Source organism: Naegleria gruberi (assembly GCF_000004985.1).
Source record: "Naegleria gruberi genomic scaffold NAEGRscaffold_7, whole genome shotgun sequence".
In the NCBI taxonomy this organism is placed as follows: Eukaryota; Heterolobosea; class Eutetramitea; order Acrasida; family Naegleriidae; genus Naegleria; species Naegleria gruberi.
In genome coordinates, this window is record NW_003163320.1 from 5,361 (window position 1) to 20,112 (window position 14,752).

A 14,752-nucleotide genomic window follows, 5' to 3' on the forward strand; every position below is an offset into this window, starting at 1 on the left:
TTTTAATATTGGCCATTAATAAAATGGTAATGGGTTTTCGCCATACCCAAACCCAAACCCAAACCCCGAGGTAAACTATAACTTTTGAGTTTATCATCAAAACATATTGAATCCTGACATGAAAATGTTCCATTTGATGAGTATACATCGAATATCAAATTTATTTTAACTTTCATATTTACAGATTTCTTCCCTCAACCATCAAGGTCAACTAGGGATGAAAAGGAGGAAATCTGGAAAAAGGACCACCTATTGAAACTTTACCAAAATGATTTATATGATCTATAGTGATATAGATTTCAATTTCATATCATAAGAATTAGAAATGGTACCATGGGAAAGTAAATGTTGATTTTCCAAAGTTGACTGAAAGGAAAGACAAGTCAGACCAAGTCTATCAAATATATCACTTCAATCAACAAATTATATATGAAAATGCTCCATTAGATGTGTAGAGATTGAATATCAAGTTTATTTTAACTTTCATATTCAAGATTTCATCCCTTTCATACCATCTAGTCAACTGAGTAACACGGATGAAAATCTGGAAAATGACCTCTCTATGAAACACTTCCATCATGTTTAACAACTCAAATAATGTTGTAGAATTCAATTTTAGAGTTTTAAAATGTAATTTGACAATATAGTAAGGTAAAGGTTGATTTTTTAATGTTGACTTTAAGGATGGAAAGGTGAAAATCATGATATCAAAAACATCACTCCAGTCAATAAAACACATATGTAAATGTTGCAAATGATGAGTAGACACCGAATTTATCATTTATTCTAACTGGAAATATATCTAATATATACTTGGAAGTCAACTCTCGCTATAATGTACAAGCTGTTCGGCCAAGTTACCTCTCTCAAATTAAATCATATAATCATGCTATAAATCTCTAATAATGTATATACTTCAGTTTTCAGACGTTATAGTGAACATTCCATCATATAGTAAGGTAAGGAGTGATTTATCAACGTGGACTTTGAAGGATAGGGTTATATTCAATAAGAGAACTACATCCTCAATCAGAAAAATACATATCAATCGATTGTAAATCGATAGTACATCTCGAAAATATCATTTATTTTATGATTTGAAATCTCTCCTTGACTTCTTTTAGTCAATTAAGACAATTAAGGATGTAACAATAGAAAAAGTTGACAATCTCAAAATAAACTTTATTATCATGTAGTACATCTCAAATAAAGTGGACTTTATTCAAATTATATACTTTTATTTCAAGAAATGCATCCAGTAGATAGTACTTGGTGATCTGTCAAAGTGGCTAGAAATCTGAAAGGTCCAGAAGCAAGTCTGTTTTCAAAGAAATTGATATAATGACATATAATCACTCTAATTAGTCATGTGGTATCAATTTACTGAATACCTTAATGTCGACTCAACTTTTAACAAGATGGCACTCCATCTCATCCAATTCAATATATGTATTACAAATATCATATATGAATAGAATCCTGAATCGAATACTCTTGATGCGTAGAACAATCTGAGAAAGTATCATACTCATGACTCAATTCCTCTTGATCATTGTTGTACTTTTCATTCATGCGTAGATAAAAAATAACGTACATTCAAAAATACTCTCAAAAATTCTACGCATCAATATGAATGACAACCAAATTGATTGAATGTAAGTCCGTCCGCAAAGTGACGCAAAGTAACGGAATATCGAAATCGTTACTACTTTCGAATAGCTTGAAAACAACACATTTACACCACAACTCGATAACTAGATAAGAACTATATACTTTTTTTAAAACTTTACTAAAAAAACCAACAAAATACCCAAACGGCGCTTAATAACCCTATATCAGATCATAAAGACCATGGAGCCACAGAAGAAACAAATCAAAACAACACGTTTCCAAACCCTTCAACCCAACCATCATAACTTGATATATATAAATATTTAACAATTTCACATCAGCCGTATATTGTGCCCCATTACCATCACCATCTTTTGACATCATTTGTGATATATATTGTTAATGTATTTAAGGAGAAAAGCTTAATAAATAGGGGTTGACATGGGATCCAAACCCTAAGGAAATATAAGGAAAGTTACCACTCTCAAAATAAATGATAATATCGTGTTCTACATCTCAAATAAGGTGGACTTTCATCAAATTATATGTTTTCATTTCAAGAAATGTATCCAGTAGATAGTACATGGTGATTTGTCAGGGTGGATTGATGGAAATCTGAAGGGTCCAGAAACAACTCCATTTTCACTGAAATTGATATCATGATATGTAGACACTCTAATTAGCATATAATATCAATTTCATGAATATTGGCTCAGTAGATATTGAGTTGTCAACTCTATCACTATACTATAAAACTTTGACATAAATTCAAAGATTATGCTCTAAATCACTTATTTTATATGAAACTAGTCTAGAATTGATAACACAAATTCTGTACACCATTTATATACATCTATACAAGTTTAGAAACAATTCATGATACTTTCATTCAGTCAATCAGTAAATGTTCAATGTCAATAGTGATTATATCCAATTGTACACACTGTCTCAATGAAAGTATATCCAAACATCATGTAACTTTACCAGATACATTTAGTCACACTGATATACATCTGGTATCAATTTTAGTCTGTTAGAATTGAATTCAATATGATAATAATAACAATCTGTCAAATTGTCACATTTCAACATATAGAATGAATACCATCTCAGTCAATTTACAAAATATCATACTAGTATCAAAAATGAATACACTTCCCTTGATGAGGAGAACAATCTGAGAAAGTTTTATATTCATGGCTCAATATCTTCAAGTCAACTAAGGAACATCTAAGGTAATCAAAAGGGAAGAATCTTAATTCCAAAATTAAATTTTACCATCATGTCAAAATCATTGAATAATGCATTAATTATACAAGAATAATATATTCAATTGTTATATTCATGTCAGTAATCAGTGATGGTGACACTTCTTTAACCTTAGTATGCACATCTCAATATGTAGACAGTCAATTCCACTGAAACTTGAAATATTACCTGTCTAGATGATATAATGATGATTCTCCATAGTAACATGCATGTGAAATTGAATGTTGACTCTTTTCATCTGGTTATATTTATAGAGATGGTATCCAACAGAGTCAGTTCATAATATTAAATATTGAAACTCATTCTGTATGACATATTTGATGTATAGAATTGTTTTTATATTGATGGAAATCAGTTTGAAATAATACGATGAAATTGACACGGTCTAGTCGCCATTACATGACAAATAGACCATAGTTTACATTCCATCTCAGTCATTTCAGCGATTTATTGGTTAATTCCACCACCATTATATTTCTCATACATTTTAGTACAGTTTATATTTGAAGAGTGATTTCTGTGTAGATTATTATAATCGTAATACCTTGCAATACCAATAAAACTCAATAGAAGTGTTAATTCTTCTCATTTTCAAATAGATTATTCAATATAGAACACATCTAGATAGTTTCCAGATCATAAAAGTCAAGCTACTATATATGGTCTTTGATTAAATTTAAAAATAGACTGCCGTTAATTACTGGAATCTTGATTCAAAGCTTGATGAGCAAGCTATTGATTGAAATCAAACCGATTATTGAATATTGATTATTGAATAAGTGAATAATCACTCTTGATAATGTTACTTATTCATATTGCATGCAAATCAACCTGATTCAATCTACAAAGGTTGGTAGTTGCACCACTTCGTGGCGAAACTACCATTCCACGATGAATCAACAAAGAATCACTTACATTCAACTCAATTTGACCGTTATAATCAATAAATCAATGAAATGTTCCTTTATTAGCAATACCTATTCAATCTAATGAGTAGATTCACGTCCCAAACATTTGGCTTCTCAAAGTCCATATTTCAAAAGTTGATACTGACCTGACCTTTATATATCTATCAATATAAGAAATGAAACCATCAAATTTACATCATTAATAGATGATAAGAAATATAATCAATGATATGAATCTTCACTAAGTAATCTCTTAAATAACCCAAATAAATCAACTCTGAATCCTAACCAAACCCACAAGAATAACAGAATATTGCTTCATGGATTTGGAAACTGGTGAATATGTTAGCAGCTTGGTTAAACCAAGTTGTCCAATTACAATGAATGCACGTCAATTAACTGGTATTACATCTGAATTATTCTCTGATTGTTTAGAATTCAATCAGCATATCCAAAGAATTAAGGAATTTATTGGAAATGATGATGTGTTGTTAATTGCTCATAATGGAAAGAAATTTGATGAAAGAGTATTGAAATATCATTTTACAGATAATCTGAGTCAGTTTGAAAATTGTACTTTAGTAGATAGTTTGCAAATGATTACGAAATTCAATGATGATTTACCAACTGTAACGAGATTTTCAAAAAAACAACAAAAATTGGTTGAGAAGAAAGATAAAAAGTTAGTATCAATTTACAAACACATATTTGGGAGTGAAATTGAAGATGCACACTTCGCTTTGTCTGATGTGAAAGCATTAGCATTAATATCTGTGGTCAGGTTCTCGGCGCATTTTTGTGATGCTCCCAAAAAACATGGAATGCTCCCAAAGCTGATTTACTTGTAGGGGTAATTGGATGCGCTAATAACACCGATTTATTACTTAAGCAAATTCACTCAACTTCAACAAAGCATATCTCTATAACAACACTGGATGTTAGAGAAACATACCGTATGGTCATTATTAATTATGTTAACAATCATAATATCAAGTTTGTTACGGATTTGGCTCTTTACTTATCGAGAAAAGTGATTTCAAAATTTTCATATGTGGTAGTAAGACGAGCATGTTTTCTTGGTTAATACAAATAACTGATATTCAATAAAACAGAATCTTGTAGAAAACATCAATTAGAACAAGAATAATAAATAATATTTTTATTTCACTAAGTATTAAATTTAATATTTCCTTTTTTGTAAGGAGCATTGCAAAAATACGGGAAAAACATTTCCACAGATATTGAGAAGATAAATGTGGCTGTCTTACCAATAAATGTAGCTGTACAAAGAATAATAGTAGTTGTTCAGAACTTTGTGTAAATTGTAAAGGAAGATGCATTCGTATTAAACTTTGAGTAGACTGACTTGTAATTTTTTTAAAAAATTTGGGGCCTGAAGGAGACTTGTAAAAAAATCGCTGGAGTCGGCCACCCGTGTTAAATTTGGGTTATCGATTGAGAAATGGTAGCTATTTTGATTTGGTTGAATGGCTTCAAGCTATTGAAAATTGCTGACTTGAATTGTATTGCCATTAAATTGGTACCATGGCACTGTCCTAAATATCTGTTAAATTAATGGAGATAGAAGGTATTTCATCAGCTCATATCAAAATAGCTGGGGTTGTGCAAGCTTGAACAAGTTCATGGAATTCTCCTCTACAATGACATATTAATCTTGTTTTGATTTGAACCACCAAATATGGAAGAACTATATAAGAATTCAGTCGAATTTATTCTACAAAACTCTAAACCACAAACAAGCAGTGAAGAACAAAGTAAAACAAACACAAGTGATGATCTTCGTGGAAGAAGGTGGTTGATGCTGTTGATGCTGCAGAGAAATCTGTGGGACTGCAACATGAACCACACCAACTTTGGTTGTATATGTTAGAAGACATATACAACCAAAGTTTTTGTATAGTGTAATAATGGGAGGATAAATTTTGGTAAGTTATGATAAGGCTAGGTAAATCGTTGTGTCTAAAGATCCTTCTCAATTTCATCTTTCAACCTCTTTTTATGAAAATATTTTCATCCAAATAAACTTTATTGTAAAGCCAGTATGGATAGGGTAGAGATGAAGAAATACTCTCAATAATCAGAACCTCTACTCAATACTTCCTTACAGGTTGGTCTCAAGAAGATGGTATGTTCAAATTGAGCAGTATAACATCCTTTAACATCTACAAATGGTGGATATTCATTGACTATTCCATTGTTAACCAAATCACGAAGAGCAGTGAGATATTTTTTTTGACCAGTTCTGTCCAAGTATCTACGACAAAATGGAATGGATCCAAAATGGTCATTGATGACTTTAAGTAGCTCTCTAGATTCCTTATTTTTCAATTCAGAACCGTCACCATTGTAGGTAAATTTTCTTCCATAATGTGAGCATACACCTTCTTCAATGACATATCCTTTTCCAGTGGAACCAAAAGTTTCAATTGCAAAGAATTCATTTTCTTCCATTTTGGTGTTATTAGAAGAAGCAACAATTGGAACTGATTTACCTGCATGAACATGATATCTTTCAATAGAATGTCCACACAAGTTTTGAATGCTTTTAACTCTGTGAGTTTTTCCATTAATAATCTATTAGTGGTAGTTCAATAAACAATTAACATTGTAAATAAATCAATTAATTCAAAATAAATACGTACAACTTCATAAGATTCCATTACTTCTTGAATAGCAGCTCCAACATCTCCTAATCTAACATCAATGCCAGCTGTTCTGACACCCATGTTTGTTGCTTCCTTGACAGCATCCAACAATGGCTGATATTGATCATTCCAACACATGGTAAATGCAGAATCAATAATGGTTCCATTTACATGAGTTCCCAAATCAAACTTGATCACATCATCCTTTCCAATAAGAGTTTCATCTCCACCATTTGGTGAATAATGAGCAGCAACATGATTGATGGAACAACCCAATGGAAATGCGAGTCCACTCTTCTTCTTGTCAGCTTCCAACAATTCTCTAACCTTTGCTTCATACATTTCAGCTGCATCAATAACCTTCATTCCAGGTTTAACAACTGAATCCTTGAACCATTTTCTGGCAGTTCTATGAACCTCAGCTGCTTGTCTTGCTTCCATGAGCTGTTCTTGTAACTTTTCCTCTCTTTCTTCAGTATTAGGTTTCAATTCGGAAGGATGAAATCTCTTGGTCTTGTAATCATATTGTCCCAATTCACAGATTTCTCCCTCTGGAAACTTTCCGTCCTTATACAAATGCTTGATTGGTACAGTTGGTTCAGGTTGAGTTTGTTCAGTTGGCCATACTTTTTGTTTGTTTGAATGATTGTTAACTGATGGAATTGGCTTTGAGCTTTCCTTTTCATTCTTCTTGCTCATTTCCATCAAAAACTTCATCTCATCATCAAAATGGGTGTTTACATTCTTCTTCTTGGAAGTAGTTGAGCCGCCGCCTCTGGTAGATAGAGTTTGTGCTGATAAAGTGCTCTTCTTGATGGACATTATTTTACTATTGTTTTAAATATATTTAATATTTATATTGTTGTCGCTGTGATCCGTGTGATCCGAGGGTTGTTGTTATTACTATTGTTTTGACTTGTGGTTAAAACAAATATTTTGAATTAAAGGTGAAAGATAAGTAGAAGCTTTTTTTTCTTTCAAGTTTTAAATATTAAAAATTGTAAAGTTAGAATTATTATAAAAAATATTCAATAACAATGGACAATGGATTAAAAGAGGACTTACTGATTGGTGGAGTGGTTTTGAGTGATGAAACGCTAAGAATTTCCGAGTATCACCACGACATTATCTAAATGGTAGAAATTGCAATTTTAATAATTATTGAATTGTCATCATCATACTATTAATTAATTTTCATCACAACCCGATAATTCTCCAACACCATCACCATTTCTTTTCCATCATTACTAATATTTCCAAAAAATTTTATCATCTCGGAATAAAATTTAATTTACCGTGAACACTTTCATGAAATGCACTACACAACATCTCCATAATCATTTGGTATAATAATCAGAGATATTTTCGAAATCAATCACCATCCTCGATCAAAAACTTCACCCTGTCATGCATCAACTCAAATTGCACAAGTATTGTGAAACCATTCCAAATTCAATCTAAGGCGAAACTGTCACCGGTTAAAATCAACACATTATTTAGGAACCATTTTACATTTTCATTGGACCATTGTATTCAAAACTTTCTAATAAGAACAACAAAAAATGTCTCTACATCAAACACCACGAAAACAATCAACAGTTTCTTCATCCTCCTCCAACAACATTCACGTGGTGTTGCCATTCAATATCTTGATCAATCCATCAATAATCTATGACAATTCAAATGTCAATCGGTCAAACACACCAACCACAAATCACAGTACTGGCAATAGTAGTTTTCATAACCATAAATTCAACGCCTCTCCTTCATCCTCACCATCAATACAAAGTGTGAATAGTGATAATTCCAGTATTGATAGCTCATCAAATTTTACTCAAAGTTCAACACGTAAAATGACAACTGGCATTTCGACAATGGGAGAAAAACAAATTGAAATGCAATTACAATGGCTTCATATTATGAAAGAAGAGTTTCTGAAATATATTGAAAAGAAGTCAAAACTTTCGAATGAAATGGAATTGAAAATGCTTTTTCTCGAACATTTCTATGATCCAATAAGTGATAAAGTTCATGTAAAGAGTTTTAGGTCAATTGAGGATGTTTTACAGAGATTAGACTTGTTTTGTTCGAAAGTTCTGAAATGGTTAATGCCTGAAGATTGGATAGAAGTTGAAAAGATAAGAAATGAGCAGAAAGAACATTCAATTGTGTTTTATTTGAGACAATTGGCGGGAAAACTGAAAACTATCAAGTTATTTCAACATGAATATTTGAGAGAATTTATTGACGAACAAGCTAGATATGAAATTGCAAAGGAAACCGATGGAAACAAGACGAATATTTCGAGTGTTGCATCAGAAGAGGAAATTACTGTTGTAATTAATGTTTCTCCAAAAAATTCTACAACAGATGCGCCTTCAGATCAGGAAACTAATAAGGAAATTACTGAAGATCCATTCAAATTTTTACTGGAACAGATCAAATTGATTTGTTCCATGTTTTCAATAGAATTGGGAGATTGGTTCAATTTTTTCGAATTTAAAAAGAGAAAAAAGTTTAAGAAATGGTTTGAAACTGGATTAAAGGATCAATGCATTCCAAAATATGTTTTGGAAATTTACAAAAGAAAAAAGGAATCTGCAGAAAAGGCAAACAAGGAATTCATGTTCAAGAATGAAGATTTAAATCAAAAGTACATTATTGAATCGGATTGGTATTATACTCATTGGATTTCCAAGCAACATACAGATGATTGGTATGTTACCTATTCAGACATGCCAAATGTAGTGCAATGGAATTCAGACATTGATCGTTCAGTAGAAAAACTAGGATTGAAAAATACCAAAATCATTGGCTATGCAAATTATCCAGTTTCTCAAGTTGTGAAATCAAACTCTAACGATGAGCATTTGAGATATCTATTTGGAGATGTCAACTGGTACAGTTTCACACCAATTAATATGGCACATTCCATACAGAAATATCCACACGCTTTAATGGTTACCACTTTCAAGTTTGGTCCATTGTTTGCAGCACGCGAAATTCAAAATGTCTTTTCTGCAAAGTCATCATTTTTGGGTAGTAGAATGACTGAGAGTTCAATTATATTCAAATCAAGCGATTATTTCAATGTAAGTACACAATTGGTAATTTTTGTAAATTAATCACAAACTCTTAGAATAAGGAAACGAAAGATTTAATTAAGGTTCCATTCATTGGTGGCAGAATTTTCAATATGGTCGACAAGAATCGAACCAGATATATTGAAATCAGAACACTCAACATTGGTGGATTGTTGGGAACAAAGATTCTCTATTCGAATCCACTCACCTCCAAGAAATTATGCCTGCAGAATTATCATGGCATTCTGAAGGCAGTGAAGGATAATGAGGCAAGGGGACATAAACTCCCATCTCCAGACGAAAATTATTTGGCCAGATTGTTTAATAATTATTGTACCGTTTATTGTAAATTTGATTTGAGTAAGGACGCAATTTTGTAAATAAATTTAACTCATCCTAAGACATCTAACTATTTAGATGAGCAATTCTTCATCACATTTGTGCCGGTTTCTTGAAATGCTGATTAAAACTCAGTTTTATTAAGTGGTGTTGATCTGTCCCGTTATTATTACAATCCTCTCTATTCCAATTGAAAAGTCTTGTGAAGATGTTGTTGTAATGTGGTTGGATTCTAATTTGAAATAGAGTGGCGCTGTTGACTAAAGTCGGGATACACAATAAACAACAAATAATATAAAGTATCTAAACATAGTTTGCTAACCAACTTTAACTTACAAAAAAACAACAACAATATGAAGTACATCACTCTACTACTGTTAATCCTTTCTATTACCATTGTTGTTGACAATCGTCCAATTCAAACTCATACAAGTACAAGACACCAAGAAGAAATTGGAAACTTATTTGATTTATTTAGACCTGGTTTTCAATACACTGGCAATCATTCCATCAATAATGTTAAAATCAATACTAAAAGTAATATCCAATATTCACCAATCATACTAGTTGGTGGATTGGGTGGTTCTGCACTCATGTCACAGAGAAATCAATCGACCAGTGAACCTCATTGGTGGTGTGAAAAAACTACTGATCCATTTCAAATCTGGTTATCTGTTAAAGAGATGGTTCCCTTCTTTACAGAAGATTGCTTTGTCAATGACATGTCGCTTATATTGAAGGATGGATTAGTTCGCCAAAAAGATTCACGTGTGAAGATTTTCGGAAAGGATGTTGGGGGATTGGATGGATTGAATTCAATTCTCTCTGAATTTCAAAGCAAGTTTTACTACATGAAGCCAATAGCAGATTTCCTCGTTGCAAATGGAAATTATCAAGTTGGAAAGAGTTTGAGAGGTTTCACATACGATTGGAGATTGAGTGTGAGAGAGTGGGCAAATAATACCAATTCTGTTGGTGGAGATTTCTTCATTTTGAAAAAACTGATTGAGGATACTTATACCATTAATGGAAATGTGAAGGTTTCACTATTGGGACATTCAATGGGAGCACCTTTCTTACAATATTTCCTTGCCAACTTTGTAAATCAAGCATGGAAAGATCAGTATATTTATAATTACATTCCAGTGGCTGGTCCTTTCGATGGAAGTCCATTTTCATTGGTAAGTATAATTGTTTAAAATGATTGTAAACGTGTAAAGATACTATTCGCACTTGGAACTAATTGGCAAATTCCAACATTCGAATTTGAAAAGGCAAGAAAAATTGTCAGAGAATTTCCTTCAGTATTATTCATGTCTCCAAACAAATTTCCTTACAATTATCCATTTTTCACCTATGGAACTCAAAATTATCATGTTGAGCTTTCGGATATTGAAAATTTCTTTTCAAATGCTCAAGTTCCAAATGGATACAAACTCTACCAACATGAATACAGCCAATACAAGAATAATCGATATAATGCACCTAATGTAACCACCCATTGCATCTATGGTTATGGAATTCCAACAGTAACTCACATTGAATATTCAGGCAGCAAGGAATTGAAAGACTTGACCTATAAAGACGTCCTCAACAATATGAATACAGTGAATAGAGAAGATGGTGATGGAACTGTGCCATTATATTCAATGCAAATTTGTGATGAGTTTGCCAAATATCAACAACAGCAAGTTCATGTCCATCGATTTTTCAATTCCACTCACGGAAGTATCATGAATGAAGAGAGGGTCTTCCGAACCATTCTGAATATTCTCCAATTTAATTAATAATAATTAATTTAATATCAAATTCTTCTTGTAACAATAATCCACCACATTTAATAATACCTTTCCAACTCCAATTTTTAATCAATTCAATACATCTAGTCTTTAGAAGGCTTTGAAAACTTCATCTAATTCGTCATCACCACCCGAAGCCAATTTTTTTTAATTAAAAAAAAAATAAAAAATATTTGTGATGATGCAAACGCCAAGTCATCAAAAAGATTACAAAAACAACAAATATTATTTTTCCCAAGTTCATCCCTGTTCTAGAGAGATTGACACAAGATATTAATAATTTAAATATTTCGTCATCATAAAAAAATGCTCTCACTTTCAAACTCGGAAAATCAAACACGATCTTTGGAAAAAATTCTTGATCAGGTTGATGATATTGATGACGATAAGAATAATGATCGCGGAATAATAGAAGGCTATACACCATTTATTATTGATTGTTCTAAATTTTCATCACTTCCTGATGAGTTGTTGATTGAAATTTTTCAATATGTTGGAGTGAATCCGTTCGAGATGATGTCACTCTCGCATACTTGTAGACAATGGAAGGAATTGATTAATTCGCAATTTAGAGTTTGGCAATATGTTCCATTGACTATTTCTAGATCAAAAATTGTTCGTGGAACAAAGGATGAAGTTGGACACTTGTTGTTGAAATATTTTGATCGTTTTAGTCCTGTATATTACAAAAATCCAAAATATGCAAAAGTTTACAAGCAATTTGATGTACAATATGAGAAATATATTAGAGATAAGGTTTATGAAAATAAGATTAAGGAGAGTGAAGTTCCAGCTCTTTTGAAAGCATTCAAAAAGCCAATTATTGTTTCTACTGATCAATTTATTGACTTTCTCAAACATGTAAAGAAGGAAAAACTTTCAGCTGAACGTTTGAGAAAAACTAGAGATTATTTCGATTCAATTTCTTCAAATGTGTCAAAATGGACAGTTAGAGGCTACTTGCTCCTTTTAATGGCATTGCTTATCAATATTTGTGTGAGTATGGGACTTTTTGGAGAAACACCAGAGGCAGACAGATCACTAGATAAGGGACTATGGTGGTTACCATGGTCTTTTGTTCCAATGCATGCCATTATCATTTATTCATACATTGTTGTTGCTGGTCTCGCAGTTAATGAGTCCTTTAAATTCAAGAGTAGATCAGAAATTGGAGTGATGGCCATTTTCTTTTTGGTATTATCAGTCTTGACCTGGATCTTTACCAGCTTCAAGTATGACATGTATGAGAAAGCAGGTGTAGAGCTTTCATATTGGCAAAATAGATTATTTCCCCAAGTCCACCTTCTATACCTCTTACCTTTCATTATCATATCAGGTATTGGTACCATAATTCCTGCCTCTGAAACATTCTTCCAACATTTTTATAGGACCAACAAGTTCCCATTCTTCTCAGCCAACATTCCTTGGGCATCATTGGATAGAGACAAACTTACTGTATTTGCTACCTTCTTGTTATGTGAATTTTCACTCCTTGGCTTTTCATTCTTTGGTGAGAAATTGGGATCTAAATATTCATTTATTCCAATGATTCTTGGAGGTATTTTAGGAGGAATTCAAGCCATAAAATACAACTATAATAGAAGTGACACGACCAGTCAAATGTTTAGTGTGCTACCAATTTTTGGTTCGATTGCTGTTGGATGTTTGGCTTACCAATCATTCAATTATTGGTCATTTATTCCATTAACACTTGGAGTTGGAGCCATTATTGGATATGGATTAATTAAGAAGGATTTGTAAATGAGAATGATTATAAATTTATAATCAAATTAATTATTAATATTGCTTATTAGTAGATTAGACATTTTTCAATTCTTCATCCTTTTTCTTGGAAGATCCTTTTGTTTCAACTTGTTCATCATCTCCTTCATCTGGTTTCTCATCGAAACAACTCTTCATTGATCCGCAACAAGATAGGAAGTTACCAATTTTCATCAATAATTTACCAAAACAACCTGGTTCCTTCTCATGATTAATATCATCTCCCAACTTGTCTTCCATTTGTTCTAGTGGTTTGTAAATATATTTCAATGCTGCTGTAAAACCAAAAATTACAGCTCTCTGAACTGTATAAGCAGCAATGAAGAGGAATGAGTCCACAAAAATGGAAACTGAGGCTAGAATTAACATGATCACAATGAGTTGAGCCAACACTGTTTGAACCACAATGACAACAGGAATATACTTGGCAGCTGTCTTTCTTTTCTTTGTAATTTTTCCATAATGTGAATTGAGCAATTCATTTCTCAATCTATTTGACAAGATCAAGTTGACTATTCCAGTAATGAATGAAAGAATTAATGTGACTCCAGCCACAGCAATGGATGCATAGAAAATACCATACGAGGCTTGATAAGCTCTCTCAGCATCAACTGAGGAAGAGAATGGAACACTCAAACAAATGATAATTGCTGGAACCAGCAAACACATCATGAAAATTTCACATCCAGTTGCGAACCATGTATAATACTTGACCAATTTGGATTGCGTAGCCTTTTGCTCACCTTCCTTTCCTTGCATCCAGTATCTCTTTGGATTGTAGTATAATTCGTGCAATTTAATCGAAATGACACATTGAGAGAGGAAGAATAAACTTGCACTCAGAACAATACATTCATAGTTGAGCATTTGGAGTGTCTTTCCAACTGCCTGATTCTTTTGTGCTAAATTAGATGTTGCAGATGCAATACCAGTTGTTGAACCGAATAGTTGAAGAGCTGCTAATCCAATAGCAACAGCTTGGAACAATCTTTTGTTTTTCACATTCTTTACCCACTGAACCAAATAGCTGATAATCTTGAATGCCAAGAGAATGGAGAAGGTAGGAAGAGAAACACCATCCACGATCAGTGTCATTACATTTTGTCCCGTAGAATAGGTGGCAAGAGATGTGTTATTGTTCGGAAAGACATAATTTGAGTCTATTGTTCCATTTGAATTTGATGAAGAAGAATTTGATTGCAAAGTGTTAGCAGTTTCCAACAGTGAGTAAACAATATCAATCAATGGAAAGGTTGCAATGGACTGCATGTTTTTTTGAAAGATTCTGCAACATG

The 14,752-nt window shown here is 32.4% G+C and overlaps 6 protein-coding genes across 6 annotated transcripts; 4 read left to right on the plus strand and 2 right to left on the minus strand.

Moving 5' to 3' along the window:
- Window positions 1-4,108: 4,108 nt before the first annotated feature.
- NAEGRDRAFT_63470 (uncharacterized protein) lies at window positions 4,109-4,636 on the plus strand (the record flags this gene model as incomplete). The annotated part of the gene is made up of 1 exon (XM_002680944.1): window positions 4,109-4,636. The coding sequence occupies one exon, from the start codon at window positions 4,109-4,111 to the stop codon at window positions 4,634-4,636; it is 528 nt and encodes a 175-aa protein (XP_002680990.1).
- A 1,243-nt stretch (window positions 4,637-5,879) lies between these two features.
- NAEGRDRAFT_30890 (methionine aminopeptidase) lies at window positions 5,880-7,153 on the minus strand (the record flags this gene model as incomplete). The annotated part of the gene is made up of 2 exons (XM_002681103.1): window positions 5,880-6,383; window positions 6,452-7,153. The coding sequence occupies 2 exons, from the start codon at window positions 7,151-7,153 to the stop codon at window positions 5,880-5,882; spliced, it is 1,206 nt and encodes a 401-aa protein (XP_002681149.1).
- Window positions 7,154-8,016: 863 nt separating this feature from the next.
- NAEGRDRAFT_63472 (uncharacterized protein) lies at window positions 8,017-9,917 on the plus strand (the record flags this gene model as incomplete). The annotated part of the gene is made up of 2 exons (XM_002680945.1): window positions 8,017-9,546; window positions 9,594-9,917. 2 exons carry the CDS (start codon window positions 8,017-8,019, stop codon window positions 9,915-9,917), a joined length of 1,854 nt encoding a protein of 617 aa, XP_002680991.1.
- Window positions 9,918-10,229: 312 nt separating this feature from the next.
- On the plus strand, window positions 10,230-11,663 carry NAEGRDRAFT_63473 (uncharacterized protein; the record flags this gene model as incomplete). The annotated part of the gene is made up of 2 exons (XM_002680946.1): window positions 10,230-11,057; window positions 11,097-11,663. The coding sequence occupies 2 exons, from the start codon at window positions 10,230-10,232 to the stop codon at window positions 11,661-11,663; spliced, it is 1,395 nt and encodes a 464-aa protein (XP_002680992.1).
- Window positions 11,664-11,981: 318 nt separating this feature from the next.
- Window positions 11,982-13,436, plus strand: NAEGRDRAFT_46459 (F-box domain-containing protein; the record flags this gene model as incomplete). The annotated part of the gene is made up of 1 exon (XM_002680947.1): window positions 11,982-13,436. The coding sequence occupies one exon, from the start codon at window positions 11,982-11,984 to the stop codon at window positions 13,434-13,436; it is 1,455 nt and encodes a 484-aa protein (XP_002680993.1).
- Window positions 13,437-13,493: 57 nt separating this feature from the next.
- Window positions 13,494-14,726, minus strand: NAEGRDRAFT_63475 (uncharacterized protein; the record flags this gene model as incomplete). Its single annotated transcript, XM_002681104.1, has 1 exon — window positions 13,494-14,726. The coding sequence occupies one exon, from the start codon at window positions 14,724-14,726 to the stop codon at window positions 13,494-13,496; it is 1,233 nt and encodes a 410-aa protein (XP_002681150.1).
- Between the last annotated feature and the right edge of the window lie 26 nt (window positions 14,727-14,752).